Raw genomic sequence first — 22685 nt, 5'->3', positions numbered from 1 at the left:
CTCTTGTTGTGGGTCGCGGTACAACAATATTCATGCGCCAGGCGAAATAGTCCGGTATTCATCCGCGTTCGTTGTAGGAGTTGCGTTCGTTATAGCATTCTCAATTTTATAGGTAAAACCGTTCGTTATAGGAATATTCGTAGTAGGATCCGTTCGTTATAGCATACCCCACTGTATTTATGTTTGTTACTGTATTAGAATAGATTACAGTATAATGGAACCTTTCAGGTGATCTAATACCCAGCTCAATCTGAAATGACTTATTCAGTGAGAACAATCAACTCATTCACATTTTGCATACACAAGTACTTCATAGTACAGTACTGTATTATTCATAGTTATATTCACTCTGTTTTTTATTTTATTTTATTTTTTAGAAGGAGTAGCCTCATCCATGATGGTAGTGAATGGATTCTAAACTTGAAACTCAAGGAAGTAGTATAGTAGCGAATTGGATAAAATTATCATGAATTATGAGAGATCAGGGTCTTCCATGCAGGAGTCTCCTGTTATCTTAGCTCAAAATGAGGATTCATATTGGATCACTTCCATATAGGAGATTAAGGAACTCCAGGTTCTCCCTCAAATTGGCTTCTTATGATAACTAGTTTATTCTTTTCCCATACCCATGATCTTGTTGCAGCCACTGATGCTGAGGTATACCCTTTGTCATTATGCAGTACGTAATGTTATAGTGATGGGTCGAGTGTTATCATATGTCCCTCTCAAGATTGTCAATGCAGATGATGCTCTGAGAGTGGTGGCCATTGATCATCTAGTCTCTAATAATGGTGCAGTAAAAGTGATCTATGTATCGAGGAAGTGTAACTGCTGTACCTGGAAGAGGCTCATGACAATTCCTCTCTTTGGAAAGCTCTCTCTTAGCATGTACATTTTAAGTTCAAACAATTCAGGTTCTTGAGGAAGGAGAAACAGCTTTGGGGACACTAGTTTATTCTGTGCCCTGGTCTTTCAAGGTGTTCAATTTGCCTTTTTTGAATTAGCACATGTGTTATAGTGGCAGCAAAGACTTACAGCCTTCAACTGTCTGTGGTATATTTTGTATCTGTACATCACATCTTTGCTCTATTGAGACCCAAGTTTGATGGCATAAAATAAACTAATTTGGGGATTAGTTCCAGTCCCTATTCAGAGTACAGTACTGGATTGGGACCTTACCCACGATACATGATTCAACCAAACATCAGTTTCTGAAATAGATCATCAAAATCAATCCCTTGTTTTTGTTTTATTTTTGTTTTAATGTTCTCTACTGTATTATTCATCTCATATTACAAGCTTCCATACAATACAGTACCAGTATTCCTTAAATAAAACTCAGGGAATGAACTTCTTAAAAAAAAATATGGGGATTTATTTCATTATCAATAAATGCTGTTTGAAAAAGCTCATGTTCAATAACATTTTTATTTTCCATTGACTCTTCTTTCAATAGTGAATTATAGAAAAAAATATAATGCATACCAATCTTTAAAATATAACTAAATATTTCTCTATTTTTTATTATTAATGTTATGGTTTTGCAAATGCTGCTACCTACCATAACTCCACCCTCTCATATACTGTAGTACTGTACTGTATATCATTTTATTATAAACCCAGTCATTTTTTATTTATTTATTTTTATCCATCTTCTTTTGTCATCTGATCGCCAGGTCATCTGATCCATTCTCATCAATCATTGGATATCAAACTGTCTTCCTACAAACAAATTATCAAACCTATTTTTTGTATCTCTAACATTATTTTGTTTTTTGAGTTCTTCGTATGTTTATATTTCATCGTTAATTGTTTCAAGTTTCGGTTTTCACTTAACGAGTAGAACAAAAATCACGTCCTATTTTAATGTGTATTGTTGTGCCTGTAGGAAACGAGTTGCAGATTGTTCATGGTAAGATTCTTGCCTTTGTTATGAAGATGGAAGTGTCACCCACAGAGATTCAGCAAAAGCTATAACAAAAGGCTATAAAAGAGGCTTGCATAGTGTGAAGCTGGAACCCTTGCTCATAGAAGCTATTAATTGCAATGTGAGGATGTTTGTTATATATTCTTGAATGGTCTTTGTTTTCCTAATTCATTTCACCATGGGATATCCCTTAAGTTTGTGAAATAAGAAGTATACTATACTTTACTTTACTGTATTAAGTTACTGTAGTACTCTAAAGTAAGATGCTCTGATGGACTATGAACATTTTAGTAAACTTCATACAAGTCACTTCAGTATTTCTTAGTAGTCATATACTATTGTTAGTGACAAGATGGACACACTCAAGGATTTCCATACTTCTAAAAATTATGAAAATGTTACATTTTTTTCAGAAATTGGGAAAGATGGGATTTTCAGGCTGTAGCAAAGTTGAACTACTTTACAATGTATTAACAACCCTCAGGCAATTGCTACACACCAAGACATTTACTTCTTTCTTTTTTACACCGAGATAATGCCTCCAGAAGTTAGGTTTAGTGGGCGGTGAAAGAGGATATCAATTAATTCTTTTGAGGTGTCTCCTGTAAGGTGATGCTAGAGTGTATTTAAATGAAAAGAATTTGTTGATACTTGATTAATTTTATTACAGTAGGTATATAATACATTATCCTGTACTGTATAAGAACTTATCTATTTATATTTGTATTTTTTTCAGTAATATCTCCACAATATCGTAGCAACTTCAGTGTAGTATCAGTATGACAGCTTCTTTGCAATCCAAGTAAATCAGTTTTGTTATAGTTTAATTGTTCTAATATATTGTGTGTTTGGAGATAATGCTCACTAATCACTCCATTTTGTGCCATATATAGTGAAAAAACCCTTTAATTCAATACAGTATACGTACAGTACTTTCATATATGGTAAACTCTATCTGTTGAAGCCTTTCACTCTTGGTCTGTTTGCAGGTACTGTACATATTGTTTGACTAAATCTCAGATTCATAGTGAAACCATGATTTTTTTTTTTCCTTTGGGGATGGGGGGCAAGGATTCAAATGCTTTTAAAGAATATAAAGGAGTTTGTAATATTTACAGTACATATAATATTGGAAATAAAACTTTGTAAATCTAAATTGTTGAGTACAGTATGTATATTACAGAAAGGGCCCATTGCGGGTCCTGTGGATTTGATAATTCAGTACAGTACTTGTGGCGGTAAATTGCATTGAATTAAAGCGGTCTTAAACTGTAAAAAACACACACACAATTACACACAGAAACATTGAATGATAACAAGTCAAGAAACATAAACTGTCCGAGTAGTGGAGTTCATAATATCCCGTGAAGCTTTTGTTTTTCTTAGATTCTTTTACACTCGCTCCAGAAAGTATCTTTACGATTTTGTGTTAGACAATATGACACAATGGATGAAGAATTTTGGCGACCCTACCGAGATAACAGGAGTCACAGTGCTCATTTTGAAAGTCGTCAGGGCCCTCCGTAAAGATATACTGTACCTTTTGGAGCGTGTGTTCCTTTAATCTGGAGTCATATAAAACTCCTACATGAAGTTATTCCTCAACAGTATTGGTGCATTTTTTGTGGGGCATGTTATAGCTTGATAATTTTCCTTATTCTCTCATATCATTTGTTGAAATTTCTGTTTTCATTCAGTGCGTTAAGTTTACCTTTGTTAAAATGTCTTATCTTTTCGTTTTGTAACTGTAACTTCACACAGTATAAGGCAAGTTCAGTTTTAAGAGTTAACACTACCCACTGTTAAAGCTGTGCCCCAGAAACTGTCCAGGAACATCTGTCATCTCTTTACTAACTGAGGAGTTCTTTAAGTGGTACATTCAATACAGTAGTTCCTTTCTTGGTACAGTATAATACAGTACAGTACCTACTAAAAAGACTTACACAATACATGTATTTAACTTCCATTAAGTTAACTTCCTTCTGTTAATCTTTCATAGAGATAATTTCCTTTGACTCTTATTTTGTGTGAATAAAACTTCCAATCAAAATACAGGACTAGTTTAGGTTTGAGAGTAATGTGATTACTAATGTAGAGTTATGCCTCTTGAAGCTGCCAACAGTCATAACATTTCTCACTGCCATACAATATTAACTTTCATTTTTGTATAACTAATATTTTGTTTTTTTGGTGAACAAAGCTGAATGCAATGTACAGTACGTATTATGATTTTCATAATGGTGATTTCTAAACTTCTCTGACCCCATTTGTTTGTGCCTTAATGGTTTTGTTTCTGTTCAATAATTTCAGTTTCCATGGACAAGTACTGTATATTCACTACAGACTCTGATAACTTTAGCATCACTTTGTTGTTGTGTAAAACACTTTTGAATCAACATCACTAAGATTTTCATATTTTGATTTGATTTCTTGTAGAACTTTTCAAGAAATTGGTTTCATTTTGGTTCGTTTGGTAATACTGTACAGTACAGTACAGTGCAGTATATCTATTATTTGGGTCTCCAAACTTTCACCATTTTCAATGAACAAAAATATTTTAATTTTGTGCCAGTTGTCTGACTATACCAACACCTTTGTTACATGTGATGTCAGAAAAAAAAATTGGTGCAAGGTTTGTCTACTTACTATAATAAAAGAGTTACATTAACAGTGAACAGTACAACAGAAATATTAGGGTGACAGACCACAGGTGAGAGACCAAACAGACTCCTGTATGAATATGGAATTACAATAACCTTTAACTATCCTCTGAAGGCTAATAAGCAGCAGATATTAAAGTTTTACTATGAGTGAAAATGATTCAGACTAAGGTAATGATAAGTGGAAAACATAAGAGACACCAAATTTACAGTTATGAATTATTTTAATCAATTGCCTAAGTCTTGTTCATGTGGCAAATTGTTGGTGACAGCTGCCACTTCACCACCTCACATACAGTATAGGCTCATGGTGGAGCTACACAACTGCCAATAAACTAGTGTTAATTTGTGTCGCCACACTACAATACATACTCCAATATATTACTGGTAATTTCTTTTTTATAAATGCTGCTTTTATTTTCACAATTACTCGTATTTCACTTGTTTCTTTAATTAACAATTTATTATCTCAAGTTGCTGGATAATTGATATACTGTACTGTACTACTGTATCTATTTATCAAACTTGTTGCAGCTCTTTAATAAGGTTATTGCATTTGACATGAAATTCCCCTTCTAATGAACACGTTTTGTTTTTTACAAAAATTAATCTTTTCTTTTTTGGGTATAGTTGACCACTAGTGAGACTTCTGAAAATTTCAACATGAGCTGGACTGGGTGATGTTGGCTACTATATTGGCAGATCTTTATTTAGCTCAGATATATGGAACAAAACAAAACAGCTAAATCATTCCAAACATAATATAAGTTGTTTAAGTTTGGTATGGTTGATTCATGTCATGTACCTGTAGTACAAAGTAAACAAACACAATGCTATACAATATAGTCTTCATTTACGCGGTCAATTGAACCCGTGGAGGTCCGCGTAAAACGAGAAACGCGTAAACGAAATAACAGAACATATGGGATTAATTGAAATAATGACTGGGCCGACCCCTAAACTACACTTTTTCCGACACAATAGTACGTTGAAGTAAAAATAACATCTTAATTTTATGGTGGTATGCACACACAATCAATATTTAAGAGAAATATCAATAATATTTGTTTTTTTAACACTTACCTTAGTGGAAAAGATGGCTGGGCACACGGGGATGGGGGGTTGGTTCCGAGGCAGAGGGCAGATTATTGGCCCTTACCTGTATCACTTGTATCAATTGTATCACTATCCACCACAGAGGCTTGCAGGGCCTCTTTGTCAAACCCCTCAAAGTCCATATCCTCACTATCACTGACTTGGGCTAGCTGTGGTGGGCGGCGGGTGAAGAACTCGGTAATGTTTTGTTGGCTGGGCGACCTTGTGCGTACCCTGCCCGCGCCGCTTCCTGTGTAAATGATTGAATGAACCATGTAAATAAAAATTGTCAGTCTGGCAAGGTGCCGCGTAAATGACCAAGCGCGTAAACCAATTCCGCATAAATCGAGACTATACTGTACAGTACAGTACTGTACTGTACATAACATTGCCCACCCCAGCTGATGTTATTTCTTAACATTTTATTTTAATACCCTGTACAGAGTTGTGAAATAAAAATCAAAGAAATAATGTTTTATAAATTAAAATAAAAACTATTCATTAGCTATTTATTGTCAGGTCATCATAATAAATTGTGTTACTCTGTGCTGTTGTGTGGTAACAGTAAACCCTAAAATTACCAAACTTCTTAATAGATGACTTAAATAGGCACTAATACGTGCTTATAGGTAAAAGACAACTGTTTGATACATTGCTGATGGTTATGGCTGTAAACAATTATTTTAAAGAAATATTAGATATTTAGTTTATGGACTTGGATATGCATGCTCAGTGCTCTCACACACACACACACACACACACACACACACACACACACACACACACACACACACATGTTAATAGTTTTTACTATACAGTATTTGTTCATTAATTTATGTAATTAATAGAAACAAATTTGTTATTGACTTTTTAGCTTTAAAATATTGTTGATGTTGGTAGTTTTACATTTCCTTGTGGCTGGGACTCTTGGTCTAAGCCATGACATTTCTACAACAGGCCCTGCATCAGCATCGTAGTGGGTATTACTAAGTCTACGTAACTCTCTCACGCCGCTACTCTTCTCACTTCTCCTTGTACATTCGCCAAATCCCAAGAGACCTGGAATTATTGGAAATATCTGCTGCCTGTACAGTAATGGACTTCAAAGGTGGCTTGTTTACATTCATGTTCAGAGGCTGGGTTTAGATATATCCCAATACTGTACCTTTAACTGGCTTTAATGGTCAAAATACTCAGCTGACTTTTGTAAGGAAATTCATATATAATTGGAAACACTGTGTATCACTTTAGTATCGGGATATACTAGAATTTGGTCTTTCGTTATTGCACTCGTGCCCTGGAGTCAGTATGCCAATGAATAAAGTTTTTATCTCTCGCTTCACAGTACTGTATGAGACTGTAAATATAAGGAATTAACTTTTAGTTTTGTTGAAATGTTTACACTGTATAAACTAAATATTGTGGTGAGTTTATTTGGTGTACAGTATAGTTATGTGTTGCAGTAGAGTGTTTCTTCCTTGGCATACAGGACAACACCAGTATAGAAGCTTTGACTTAACACCCTTTCATAGCTTTGCTTTCCCTTTGCTGCAGAACCTTTGAGGGAATGAACCACACAGCTAAAGGTTTTTAAGGAAAGAGCAGAGAACTTGTGAGTGAGGTAAGGGCATCTGGAACCTTATCAGGATACAATAATGGTGACTATTACAATGGGAGAAGATAATTTTTCATTTAGTTTTAATACACCTTCTCAATTATTGTCCACACTTTGTTTTAATACCTAGAAATGTGTGTTTGTGTCGGTACCTTGCAGAACACCACAAGATTGTGTTGTGTTGTGTTGACATTAATCCTCAGACGGATACATTACAGTATGGTGTTGTGAAACTATTGGTGCTTGTTATGTATAAGGTGGATTTTATTTCCCTTGTCTAATTGATAAGTTCATGACATCCCCTATTCAACACTAGATCAGTTACTAAGACATCAATAGTACCCCCTTGTTTAGCACCAGGACATCAATAGCACCCCCCTTGTTTAGCACCAGGACATCAATAGCACCCCTTGTTTAGCACCAGGACATCAATAGCACCCCTTGTTTAGCACCAGGACATCAATAGCACCCCCTTGTTTAGCACCAGGACATCAATAGCACCCCTTGTTTAGCACCAGGACATCAATAGCACCCCCTTTGTTTAGCACCAGGACATCACCTTGTTTATTGGTTTGACTTAGGTTAGGTTATGGATCACATTTGTTCACCTGTGTACAGTATATATATTTCATATCATCTGTGTAGGGTATGTGCATATATCACTCAGTTTGTGTTCTAATCCTAAATAATTTAACTATATATGATGTCCCACATTGCACGCAGCAGTATTCTGGAGAAATTGAGTCTTTACTTTATAACCTTTGCCAAAGACGACTTATTAAAATGCTAGTATCGGGCCTGGCTCTTCATGACCTTTTTCTTCTAGATTTGAATAATAATGATGACAGGTATATCCCATGTACAGTAGCTAAAACAACTATCTGTGCAGGTGGTGGTCGATATGCTCCGAAATTTTATGTGTGACTAGTGACAGCCCTCATATACCAAAATTTATCGTCCATGGTCTCATATTGTTTCCCACAAAGTATGCACAGATAGTTGTTTTAGCTACTGTACATGTCTAGGGTGATATTAATCTCATGAGAAGTGCTCTAAAAGTTCTTAGATTGTGTGAATAAATAGACAACCACTTGAGTCATAGTATTGGCAACACAGGACACAGCCATAGTGAAATAAAGAGATAATGGTCTCTTGAAGCTGTGTGGCAGCCGTAAAGTTAAGGTTTAGTACAGATGCCCATTTGAAGCTGACAGATAATGGTTCATTCCCATACTTCTGTGCTAACAATGTCTTGTTGTGTAGTTTCCTCTTGTAAACTGTGTCTTCAAATAATATCTGACAAATTATTTTCTGTTATTCTTGAAACACTTCTTTTTACCTGATGTTGATTGACTCTTTCTAATTATTTTAAGGTTTTATTACTGATGAACAGTGTCCAGTCAACCAGGGCAAGAACAACATCACCATAGATGATGGTACTGTACAGTAGTGTTGTACAGTTGTCCAGCTCTCTAAATGAAGTACTGTACTGTACCGTGTTTATACAAAATTAACCCGCTAGTATTTTTCTAGATGAATTTTACGAACACCTCAGTTCTGCATTTTGACTCTCAACATTTTAATTAATCCATACCTGCCAGAGGTGCTTATCCCACAATTAAAAACCCCTGATTGACATTTTTAGTGTTCAGTACCGTTATTAAACAAAAATGCTGAATGTTAGTAATATCACAATTTAAATAGCTGTGCATACCTTAAGGGGGTCACATCCCTGACCTCAGCCTGCAAGTCACTGAGTGTAGAATGGATGGATGGATGGAATTTATAAAAAATAAATAAATAAAAATCTGGAATACTGTTCACGATATGAATGAGCCTGAAATAAGAACAGGGTATTTTTCCATTAGTATTTGATAAAGCCTAAAATAACCATAAGATAGTTTGTGTGACATACATAAGAGTACTGTACTACCACACATAAGTAGGATATTAGACTGCTTGCATATAAAAGAAAATATAATGACCAAACACACAAGGAACAGTACATTGCTATAGGTATTGGGTGAATGAACAACTTGAAGTTACTGTTTAAATGTACAATAATAGATGTAGAGTAAGTGTCCAAGTTGTAAGTTTTGAATCATTGTGCAACTTATAGGTGTTAAACGAATATATTAGTTCCGTACAAGGTGTGAAATGGTGGTGTGTGGCGATGGTGTTGAAAGCATAGGTGCTGAAGAAAGATATAAACTTCAGGTACTGTATTGATTAGCTTTTGTTTTTTCCTATAAATACCATAAATAGAGGGAGTGAAGCTGATCCTGGTTGACTATCACTATTTCCATTAAAATAATTATGGAATGTAATCCTTTGAAATTGTGGAGATGGTTTTCTTATATCTAGTGTGATTAAGACCTAAGGCTAGCCTGTGCATGTTTCCTAGTTAAGAGTTTATGTACTAAAACTCACATATTGTTTCCATCCTTCTATCTATCTCTTTTTCTATGTAAAATTTACTACTGGGTAAAAATTCTTGTATAAATTATTGGATGTGTTGTTTTGAATATCCCTTAATACAAGCTAACAGTGTTGAGACCATGTCCCTGTTTCTTACTTGATGTGTAACTAATCCACCTATTTTAGAGGTAAGTTTGGACATAAATCAGTCACACTTACAACCAGAGATTAGTAATATGAAGCAAGTGATTTAACCTCTTCACTATGGAGACACCACTTTTAATATTTTATTTAGCTAACATCATACAATTTCATTCAGCTCAGAGGCGACATCATACACAAGGGATTAAGAATACGAGAGGTAGTTGAGCAGATGATCAAAGACTTGTGTGTGCTGTACTACATAAGCACAGGTTTGTCTATCAGTCAGCCATGGTTGGTTTTCATAGAGCTGCTGATGCATCTAGTTTAGTACATAACAGCTATGAGGTGCTTAATGTATTGTACAGTATATTGTGTAAGACTAAATAGCAGGGCAAATAAGTACAGCATCATAAATATTACAGATCTCAGAAAGCCAAAGAATCTTGAAAACTAGACATTTTATTCCTTGAGTTAAAATTCTTTCTTTGGTTAGGTAAATTTCTTTCCTGGATTAGATTAAATTTATTTTCTTAGTTTGGTTAAATTTCTTCCAGGGTTAGATTAAATTTTCTTATCTGGATTAGGTTAAATTTGTTAACTCGAGCTTAAGTTTTTACTATACGAGAGCTTAAATGTACCATTAGTATACTAAGGTAAGTAAGCTATCTTATTCTAGTACGATGTACAGTAGTCCTTCCTTCCAAGCTTGATGTAGCCTACTGGTAGGCCTTGGTACCAGATGGATGACCTAGGACCCAGGAAGCTGGAAAATCCTCAAAACCAGTTTGGTGTTGGTCCCAAGGGTCCCAGACTTGAGGTTTCATTCTGTTCCTTTACAGTAGTACAGTATACAGTAAACAAGGTGCTGTACTGTGCTTAGATATAGACCTAAGCAAACTAGGTGTTAATGAATATACAGTACAAGACTAGTATTAATGTAGAAAACTAATGTTATACAGTTGAGTAAATTAGAAAAAAATGCAAAGTTTAAAGTTGTTGCAAGATATACAAAAATATAAGAAAATTGTAGACTGTGGAATTATTATACTATTCATAAAATACATAACAAAGTTTATATTGTACAGTACTGTTCAGTACTATATATTTAAAAGCATAAGAATATACAGTGGTCCCTCGGTTAATGAGCACAATTCGTTCTAGAAGGTTGCTCGTTAACCGAAAAATTCGTTAACCGAAACCATTGTTTCAATGGGTTTTTGGGTAATTGGTTCCAGCTCACCGAAAATTGCCTCAAGTCAACAAAAAAGGTAGTAAAGTACACTTACTTTGAGGTGTATATGTAGAATGCTCCTGGATGATGATGATGGGAATTAGAATGGGGGTGGAGGAGAAGGGAGAAGAGAAGGCATTGGGTTGAAAGAGAAGTCACCCCATTGCGCCATTTCACCCATAAAATTTTAGCTCACTTGGTGTAATTCAAGATTATTTTCTTTAAATCAACACTGCGCTGCATTATATAATGTCAATATGTAAAGTAAATTTCAAAATGACCAATAATTTGACTGGAAACACAGAAAAAAGCGTTTATGTTGAAGAGAGTCTGAAGCAAGATGTTACCTTCACTGAAAAGACACAGAGACTGACGCCTGTATGGTGTGTTGACAGGCTGTTTGGCTTGCCAAAGACTAGTTTCCCTGTAGTACTTAAATTATGTTAAATAATTGTTAAAATGACTAAAGATTTTAATATAAGACTTAAAATTATTGAATAGTACAAACTTCTTGATATTTACTAAAATAGTAAGGAATTTAAGCCCTAGAACCGATTACTGTATTGGCGGACTAATATGACAGCTAGTGTGCAAGCGAAAACATGTTGAGGGGCGCTCGTAAGGAATTCGTTAATCGAGGGAATGCTCGTTAACCGAAGTGAAGAATCTTGTGGAAGGTAATATGTTAACCGAAATTTCGTTAACCGAGGCACTCGTTAACTGAGGGATCACTGTACCTGTACTGTAGTCACAGGCCAACCTGAGACACTCGGTGGACCAAAAATGACCCAGGGGCCACAGTTTCCCCACCACTGGTGTAGAGGTTAATGCCAGCATAACACCCATACCCATAACTGGCAAGCTGCTTACCTTAGTGTCAGACGACTCCTCCATCACACTGGCTAACCATTACTTTAGGTTGCAGCAAATGATCAATTCACATATACAGTACAGTGTAATTCTCAAATGACTTCTGGGTAGACAAGTGTCAAACCTAACCCTTAAATTCTGCCAATACATAAGACATGTCATTGTAGGTACATAAGATCATACAGTAAATGAGTAATTTTTCATACTGCTGTGCTTCAATTTTTTTTTATGCTGTTGATGGCATTTAGATTTCTAGCTAGAATTTGTTTACTAGCTCATAATTTATTAGTTATTCCCTATTTGCAATCCAAAAACAATCTGTTAATCATTATCTTGATAACTTCCTTAAGTTAGCTGCTGCTGCAAAAAATTATACAGATGTTAAGGAAATACCTTCAATAAGAATGTGAAATTAGTGCTACAGTGGATAAACTGTTACTTTTTATTTCCTCCAGAATTTTTTTGTACCTGTTTTTTGGTAAATCTTTATGTTATTCAGTACATTATTTCTTGTTGTTTGTCATTCAATAAAACCCATTGGAGAATTAGATTATCTGTGATGAGACTGTCTTTAGATTGAGTAGTATTCATTTGGACAAATGATTGTATGGTACCAAAGGAAATGCAGGGTCAAAGAGACAACTTTACCCCTGATGTTTTGTCACAAAGGACAAAGGGAAAAAGTCCTTCTTGATGAAATCCCAGAAAGAAAGTTGTCCCTTTTACCCTGTTTTTTTCTTTGTCAGCATACAACCAACTGTCTTTAAATTCTAATGTGCTGAAATTCTGTGTTTGTAGGTGTGACTTTGATATGGAAATGGGAGAATATTTCCTGATAATTATACATCACCAGCCTTATGTTAAAATAACCTCCGTCCTGATAACATTATACAGTACTGAGAGTGTGTTGTTGTACATCAATCTGGAGGATTGTTATACATCTACAAAGTATTTTGAAAAGTGGACGGGTTGTGATATGGAAGAATCTACTATGGGGTCCTTAAATCTTTCTTATTTTGTTTGTTTTTGCATTATCTTCCACACAACTCACTATGATAACAGTATAATCTTCTGTAGATAACATATTAAATTGCTTTGAGTATTAAGCCTCAAACAGACACTGGTTACCACATTCTTTTCTAAGACGTCCTCTCCTGATAACTAAAAAAAAATGATAATAATACAAATTTTTATAAGATTATATTTATTAATCTAGAATTGATCCGAATGAGGCAGAAGAACTTTGTTAATATATTTTAAAATTGTGAGTGTTGGGGTATGGTTCACTAGTTTGACTTCCAGTATTTTCTTCTTGTACTGTGGTATGTGATAGAGAGAAGAGCTAGTGTCTGTGTTAGATGCACACTAGATCTAAACAAGCTGTGTATGTACAGGAACAGATATTTATATGTATTGATAGTAGAAAATTATATAATGCTAATAGAATTGTTGACAGTATTAGAGGCCAGAACAATGTGTGTGCAAAGATTATAGTTGATGGACTCCGGTGTACTACTGTTCTTACTGCATTAGAATTGGAAAAAATAACCATTTCAATTTTTTTTTTACCTAATTAGACATTTAGTAGGAACAATGACTTTTTCTACTTGCACATGCATATCTCAACTCTGCTCTCTCTCTCCCTTTCTCTGCTCTCTCTCCCCTCCCCTCACTTGAATTCTCCAGCTGCAGGTTATACTGTATTGGTGTATGGATGGATGAAAATTTATGTACTGTACCAGAGCATCTCCACACTCACCACCAGGGTCAAACAATGGTTACCTTAAAAGTCAGTGAGGCTTCAGGTTCATTAGGGCAATAAAATCTTATTTCAAAGGTTAAAGGACATCTCAGTACTGTACCCTAGGCAGCCATCAGTAGGGATTCAAGAGTTTTGATCTTTACATTATTTGTGCCACCACCAGGACATCCACATTCAGTATTTATACAGTGAGTAATTTAAGATGTCTTTGATTCCATTTTTTTCTTCGTTTTGCAAGTTAAATGTTTTTTGTGTGCACACATTTTCAATTTATGGAGTGTGGGGGATCTTTTACAGTGATGGATCATGATGACACGTTTCCCTAGTGGACAGAGGATAGTTGCCAGAGTGCAGGGTCAACACTCTTCAATACTATAGGCCTGATAGTGAAATTGGCAGAACATTGTTTAAGACTTTTCCACAACCCATAAATTTAACAAAAAGTTAGCCTTAACTCAGTAAGCCAAGCCTAACTTGCTCGGACACCCTTTTTGCTTCCTTGGGTGTGTATAATCAGCTGAAAACTTAACTCTGAAATCAAGTTGGTGCAGTGTGTGTGTGTGTTGTCTAGTAGGTAGACACAGCTGACTTTTTAGACCTGCCTCTGGAAGATAAACTATAACAGCCAATCTCCCTTTTTTGAAGCAATAACTACCAGGTATAGTGGCAGTGTACTGGCCAAAATCCCCTCAAACTGGGCTTAGCCCACAGTCACTTGAAATAGGATATCCAAGGGTGTGGTGAGTAACTTGGTTCCCTCCTTTGTTCTTTAATGGAGTGCCTTATCGTCAGGAAAATTTTAGAGCTAATCATTTGAAGGCCTATTTATGCCTGTGTTGGGTATCAGTGGCTAGATTTGACACTGGCTCAGTTGGCAAGGAGATGCTGTGCAGTATATTATATGGATTCATAAAGCTGCTTAACCTGTCACCAAACAGTTTTAGACTCCTTAACAGAAAGATTCTCATGAGAATTTTCATTTTGTTCATTCTTACCTAATACAGTACAGTAAACTCTTTTACATTAAGTTACAGTAGGGGTGGGTAGTCGTTGTCACCTCGGGGAGTTGTGACCCTGCCATGCCAGCTGGTCCTACCCTTTGCGTTGGCATTAGGAAGGGCATCCAGCCATAAATTTTCCTTCAACTTGCCAGATGGCAACTGTGTCACCAGAGGTGTGTTCATCCCCTGGTCTCTGTTGTATTATCTGGACTGGCTCCCTGAATTTGCAGTGCAGGAGAGGAGCCTGTTCTGGTTTTACCCAACAGCTGCCATCAGGTAATTACAGCTAACCCACACAAATGTGGAAAATGGCTGATATTCTAAAGTATTACCTTGGAGATAATATTCCTCTGCAGTAATTAGATTCCATGTAGATATTTTTTTCCTCAGGCATCAGTCCTTTCAATTTTTCAAAAAAAGTCTTCAGAGAACTGTAGGGTAGCCTGTCATAGTAGTGGCTACAGAGGTGATATTTCCAGAGATGAAGTCTGCTTGTATCCAAAGTCTGCACGTAAAGGAATTAAGGTCATGAATGAATTTTGTGTTGGGGGATGAGTTGGTCAGCGTTGATGGCAGTGTACTTGCCTTGGTTTGGTGGTGGTGTGTAATGTCTCATGAGAGCCATGACTGGGGACATGGAAATTTGATTAGTTAAGGAAGGATTTAATTTGCGTACTGAGATCAAAGTGAGTGTTTTGTTGACATGACATATATTTTGAGGAGTGTTGCAGTAGTGTTATGGTTTGGCAGGAAAACATGTTGCAATTGATCTGTTTAATGAAGGACCCAACAATTTCTAAATTGTACAGTAGTACCCCGATTTACACGGTCAATTGAACCCACAGGGTACCGCGGAAAGTGAAAACCGCGTAAAGTGAACAACAGAACATATGGGCTTAATTCCAATAGAGACTGGCCCGACCCCCAAACTCCACTTTTTGAGACACAATCCCTACGTTGTAGTAAAAATTACATCTTAATTTTATGATGCTATGCACTCACAATTAATAATTAAGAGAAATATCAATAATATTAGTTTTTTTAACACTTACATTAGTAGAAAAGATGGCTGGGCACACGGGGATGGGGGGTTGGTTCCGAGACAGAGGGCAGATTATTGGCCCTCACCTGTATCACTTGTATCAATTGTATCACTATCCACCACAGAGGCTTGCAGAGCCTCTTTGTCAAACCCCTCAAAGTCCATATAAGTCCATATCCTCACTATCACTATCACTGACTTAGGCCGGCTGTGGTGGGTGGCGGGTGAAGAACTCGGTAATGTTTTGATAACTGGGCGACCTTGTGCGCATCCTGCCCGCGCCACTTCCCGCGTATGTGAGTAGATGCACCGCGGAAAGTGAAAGTTCGGTTCTGGCGAGGCACCGCGTAAATGAGAAATCGCGGAAAGTGAAACCGCGTAAAGCGGGGTAATACTGTATCTGAAGAGTTTTTAGGAATGTGGGAGTTGTTTAAACAATACCGTACCATACTAATAGTGTGCCTCGCTGACTCAGTTTTATACCATTAGTTGGGAATATGCTTTCAGTGTTTGTTTATTACTGCCTTTCTTGCTTGTTTGCTTGCTTGCTTGCTTTTAGCTTGTCATATAGATTTAAAGAACCAAATACTGTACTGTACTGTACTCTGTATGGATACAAAATGTTTTTTGAAAAGTAAGGATACAGTGAAAAATTAATACTGCATTGTATGTTCATTTCAAGGATGGTCAATTGTTCAGTTGTGATATTCTTGAGAGGCTATGAAGAAAATCTCTCGAGTCCATTGTTGTATATTGCAAAGCATAAAAATGATGAATTTGACAGAAAAATGTTTGAAAAATATATGATGGTTGTTCAATAAGTAATGAGAATGATTCCATAACTTGAGATTCATTAAGCTTTAAAGGATAAACTTAAGAAGACAAATTAAAGAATGTCTTAGCCTGCATTGTCAAGTTACAGATTTGTTTCATTTGATCATTTAGTCTCAAAAGCACATAAAAGAAGTTGGTAATGCCTAATCAGCATAGAATTTTTATTAAAACAAAGAATGTATATCAGATTGTGGTGGTAACTCAGTAAACTTTAACAGTATCTCACCAGATGACCCAACAAAGACATACTGTACCAAGATAAAACTAAATCTCAGATAGGAGCTTTTGGGTTGTGCAAAAATATTTCTTTCGGTCTTGAGGGACTTAAAATTGATTCGAGAGAAGGTCAGCCTTTAATCTTAAACATGCCCAGAATGAGAACCTGAGCTGACATGAAAATACATGAAGATATTGCTAAAGACTTGAGGAATCTCTATGGGAACATCTCATATCATTTTTTATGAAAAATTGGTTTATTGAATGATCCCAGGTTGTTGGGTTTCACATTTGTTGTCAGATGAACAATAAATGAATCAAATGAACACTTGTTGACTTTTTTAAGAACCAGACTTAATGAATCTGTTGTGACCTGCAACGAGTCATGATGTCACCATGTTGACCTAGAAAAAAGTCTTGAAATACACATTGGTAACATACAGTAAGCCGATGCCTTTGAAAAGCAAAAGACATTGCAGGGCTGGAAGGTGGTGCATCTCCTATTTTGTTTTGTTTATAAAAAAAAATACTTTATTGCCGCTGTATACCCAGAGAAGAGACTGCTGCCATAAATTACTTCTTGCAAATGCCAAACTTGAAACATGAACTGTGATGAAAACTCTGGGAAAACTGTCACAGTTCACCAGCAATGAATGAGCCCTGCATCATGGCACTGCACCTGCCACTATCAGTGATATATATCAAGACACTATTGACAAATTAGACTGTGAAGTGATGGCCCATCCCTTGTACTACCCTGACTTACCTGCCCATTACTTTTTTTGTGTATTTCTTGAAACTAAAAAACACATCCTTCAAGAATACCATTTTAAGTCTGATAAAGAACTTGGTAACACCCTGATAGGTGTGTTCACCACTTTATTGAAAGTCACTTTTGCCTTTCATTCAAAGGTTTCAAGTCTTTATCTATTGGTGGAACTAGAGCATTAAGGAAAGGAATAATACTTACTTTAAAGAATTTTATTTGAAATGTTATTCAACAAAGATTTCTTTCTATACAACATTTACACACACACACTCTCTGACTCAGCAAAGTTTGTGTTTGCAGACCTTATGTTTAATTCATATTTTTTATCATTTTACAGAAAATTTCACTTAAACTGAACAAAAAAGAAAATAACGACAACAGAACATGTTAGGGAGTTATAATACTACTTATTCATCTCAAAATATTGTCATTAAGGAACATAATTTACAACAAGTGTCTTTGTAGTATTTGCTGTTAATGTTTGCTTAGCACACATGTTTATTCAGTACTGTAGTGGGTTTGTTGTGTCCCCTCTTAATTGTTTGTACTACTGTACATATAAACAAAATTGCCTGTACATATATAGCTTGCCTTGCCATGTGTTTACTTTGAATGTATATAGTACTTGTATGTCGTCTTCTAGTAAATAAGTGTGTTGTGGTGTATTTGTAGTCTGCAGGTTATTCAATGAATGATCTATATGTTCCCACTTTAGAACAACCCCTGCCATAGCCAGCATTGCCCAGGGACTCAGGGTTCTAATGATAGGCTGGACTGTCATGTCAGATCAAAATCAGCTTCTGCCAGAGTTACTCAGTGAACCAGAGTTCATGAAGCAAACATCAAAACCTAGAATGGTAGGCGGCTGCAAAAGCCAATATGTCAAGAGGTACACTGGGTGTGAACCCTGAAGCTAATTCATTCTAACCTCATTTGTATTCTTGCTAGCTGCAGCATCCCCAGAAAGCTGAGTAGGGTGCTTGGGAGCCATTATAATACAGAGCACACAAACCAACTACAGTACACAGGAAACATAAACAGAGCATGACAGCTATAAGACCCGGTACATAGAGAACCTTACCTATGGGGACTGTTGCTTCTCCCACCTCCTAAACACCTGGTGGCCTATGTGATGCAGTGGACACTTACGTCCAAGACTAGCCTACCGTATACACAATTTTTTCTCGGCACACCCACAAAAATTACTGCAGCATCAATGAAACCCTCAAATTAATTCAAAATACATCATGGGTACAAGTTAATTTTCAAATAGTGTACAGTATATATGAATATTTAACTATCAAGTCTCACATTTATGAGTCACTGTACCTTAGACACTCAAGGATCATTAATCTTTTCTGGGAAAAATTTTGTTTGTCATTTACTATGAGAACAATTCATCCTAACTGCTCTGCTTAGAGCCTTAGACTCATGTCTTTGAAAGCCTTTTGAAGCGACTGTTTTTCAATCTTCAAATAAAGAGATTAGTCCTCTGAGTGGTGGATCTTAAATCAAAGTACAGTATGTGGTATTGGAGAGTACTTTGTGACTTCTCTTTTTCCTTGAGATATATACAGTCAAAATGAAAAGTTCGCCCAAAATTTCCAGCCAGCATTATGTTTCTTCATTCATAACACATAGTTAACGCTCTTTCTACTAACATTTGACCAGCAGTCCAGTCACAAAAAGATGATGCTTCCACTCATTGATGGAAAGAGTGTCATCCATGTGTTATGAACGGAGAAACATAATGCTGGCTGGGGATTTTCGGTAATCTTTTGATTGTGACAGTACATGCAAGTACTTCCTGACAGATGCTGTCCTTGGTTCTGTTGATTTGAAATCTCACAGATCACTTTTTGAATGACCTGTAGGCTTTACATCAATGACTGAAGGTTGAAATCCCATTTCATAACTGAGGGAAAGAGATGGCAGGTTCTCCTTCAGTAGCTGCTGGGTGTCCATGACATGAATGAACTGGCTTCAGGACTCATAACTTGGTGTATCTGTTGATGTGTTGGGTCTTGATGCAACCTTCAGACCAGTCTTAAAGCTCTCCTGTACTTCACTAAGCCCGATTTTCGAGGTGAGCACAGTAGCTGTTTGGCAGCAATTGACAACTGAAAACAACAGGATATTGTCACTTACTGTTAGAACTCCAAGTTGTCAATACAAGGCCGGCTCTATCGAGGGAATGTTCCAGTAAAGAGTCACGTAGCTCACTCATCTTTTCCATATTGTCTATGAAATGGGATTTCATATTTCAGTCCTTGGTGAACAGTAGGTAAAACTTTGCTCTTAACTAAGTATGTAAATAAGTTTTCATGGAAAGTAGAAATTTTACAGAAGTGCATCCAAACTGAAACTACTGTACTATCCTTCCTTGTACTGTATTCACTTCTAAAATGGGAACCTTAATGTTATTTTTAATTTTCCTTCAAGGTGTTTTGCTTTTACAATTTATTTTTCAGTTATATTTCTCATTTATTATACTGTACTCGTAAGATAATGTTCATCTTTTTCATTGCAGAGGTTCCGGCTCTAGATGAACACTGGGTTACCCCTTACATCTGTCACTTAATAAATGTTTTTAATTTTTTCTTTGAGTTGTTAAATGTTTTCAGCGCACTTATCACCTGTTACTTGAATGTATGGATGCTACCGTTTGTCTATCAGTTCTCTGTTAGTGTCACAGCATAATCAGAATTTTCAAATATTTCTTTCATTAGTACTGCACTGTAATGGTAAGCTTCTCCCAGTCAGTGTAATACAGTGATAAGTTTAGTTCCATGACATGAATAAAAATACTGAAAATTCTGGTATAATGCAGGATTATGTAAAAAAAATAATCATTTATGTATAGTATATATGTATACAGTATATTTTCATATTTTCTAACTTGATAAAAATACTCTGGTGAATGAATGTAATTATTGTTTGTTATTTTAATGTATTTAATGGTAGTATTATAAGTGATAATTTTTTGTAAAAACTTGCATCTAAATTGCTGTAAGAAAATTATGTGATTCAGTGGAAATTGAGAGTGACACAGTTTGGCTTTGTTGACAATACTGTACACTACATAGCTACTGGTAACTACACTAAGAACCCATGAAGTCTTCTTACACACTCTACTTGTAATTTTGATACTATAATTGTGATAACTAGCTTTTGTTACTTAGTGTTTAGTTAAAAAATTCCTATTTTGACTAATAAGCATAATACTATTTGTTACTTAGTGTTTAGAAGGCCAGATTATCTATTTGGGTTGGAGGGATAACACTGAGGTGGCCATCATGAGTTAGTTAGTGAACAACCTTGTGTTTGAGAAGCTGAGGAGTTACCTTATTAACTTCTCAATTAATTGTATCAGATAATTACCTATCATTGCCTTGAGCCATTTCTTGGAGGTTTGTAACTTTGCCCTCTATACTGTATAAGGATAAGTAAATTTTGTTATATATTTTTAGCTCTCATTAAGATATTAACTACAGGAATACCTGGTTATCGCAAAGGATATGTTCCTAAAAGTTACTGTAGTGTTTCGAGCGCTAATGAATTCTTTAGAAGAACTGGCACTTTTCAGAAACAACAGACCAGTTATATTATTATTAATAACAAATTTGTGAATACTGTACTGTATTGGGGCAATTTTCCTCCATAACAATCAATGTAATTAAGAGGGAATGCATTCCCAGCCAGCAACTTTCACCACATATTTTCGATATACAGTACAGGCAGTCCCTGACTTACGACGGGGTTAGGGACCCAAATCCAGGTCCTAGGTCGAATTGGTAGTACTGTAAGTTGAAAATGCGAAAATAATAAATAGAAAATCTAAAATGGGTGTCTCTTTTTCTTCTCAGCACCACAAAACTCTCACTTTTAAGCTTCCCAGCCATTTTAAAGGTAATTACAAATGAAAATTTTGTCAGCTCACAGCGCAGTCACTAACGTCGGGACTCGAAAATACGTAATTTGAAATTTTTTTGGTACTACTGGGGCGGTCGTATGTCCAGGTGGTCGTAAGACGAGGGGTACCTGTACACTCAATGGAAAATTGCCACTTTTAGTGAATCCACTTAAAGCAGGGAATTTCTAGCATATGAAATAATGGAAATAGGAGTTGATTGGGGCCATAAGGTACTAATTGACACTCAAAAAGATTATTACTGCACCAGTACTGTACAGTAAATTGAGAAATAAAAAAAATAATACTCATAATTAAAATTAAATAAAAGAATACTACATTGCCATTTGGCAATAGTTTTGTTACACGCTGGACACGGGAGACAGTACCGGCTGAGATCTCCAACACTGCGTCCCCCCACTATCTGTGTGCTAATTCCTGCACAAATAAATTTTATTCTCTGTTTTATACCTATGATATTTATATATATATATATATATATATATATATATATATATATATATATATATATATATATATATATATATATATATATATATATATATAAAATTTTTTTTTTTTCACTTACTGTATGAACGATTTAGAGAAAATTATGTATATCTACCCAAAATTATGACCTGAAAAATAACAGTAACACAGCTCACAGCTTGGCCTGGTAGGGAAAGGTCTAGGGAGATGTAGCTACAGTGACAGTTTAACTTGGCGACATGCCAAGTCCACACACTCATACCCATGCTCTTCATTTTTCTTATTTTATAGTTCTATATAACAATTTCATGAATTCTAAGTCACATTTGAGTATTGTAAAGATTTTTCCATAACTTTTATATGTAGCTTCAATACATGTAACAATGGCAACTTGCGGCACTTGCCGTGCCGAGGGATATATTTTTTTTATTTGCTTTGCAAATAAGTGGGGTTGTGAATATCGGGGCGGCGAATAGCGAGGTATTCCTGTAATAGCTAAGTACTGCACAATACTTTAACCCCTTCAAAACAGGGACACCAATTTTACTATATTATTTGACTAATGCCAAATGATTTTATTCAGCTCAGAGGTAACCCCATACACAAGGTTAAAGAAAGGTTCCAACCCAGTCCACAAGGCAGTAGATATTAAAATATTACTTATCCACCTTTACCTATTAAAAACTGATGTGCTTTAAAGTA

General features: G+C 35.8%; 1 protein-coding gene across 8 annotated transcripts in view; it reads left to right on the top strand.

The window, feature by feature from the left end:
• Positions 1-21908, top strand: part of LOC121872451 (plasminogen receptor (KT)-like) — a 47966-nt gene extending 26058 nt beyond the window's left edge. Inside the window, exons 6-7 of one of the 8 annotated variants that reach the window (XR_006090085.1) lie at positions 6640-6790; positions 20115-21908. Coding sequence is in view for 3 of the 8 variants with exons in the window: in XM_042375214.1 (XP_042231148.1) it covers positions 6640-6672 (33 nt within the window). In the remaining 5 variants the exon portion in view is untranslated. Of the gene's footprint in view, positions 1-2663; positions 2730-6639; positions 9807-12758; positions 13067-14019; positions 15623-20114 lie in introns of those variants that run through there. The other 7 variants (XR_006090089.1, XR_006090086.1, XR_006090087.1 and 4 more) reach the window with 7 other exon arrangements.
• The last annotated feature ends 777 nt before the right edge of the window (positions 21909-22685 follow it).

Source organism: Homarus americanus, unplaced genomic scaffold, assembly GCF_018991925.1.
Source record: "Homarus americanus isolate GMGI-L3 unplaced genomic scaffold, GMGI_Hamer_2.0 scaffold11302, whole genome shotgun sequence".
NCBI lineage: Eukaryota > Metazoa > Arthropoda > Malacostraca > Decapoda > Nephropidae > Homarus > Homarus americanus.
The sequence above is the reverse complement of the archived record's forward strand: the minus strand, read 5'-3'. Positions and strand labels throughout refer to the sequence as shown.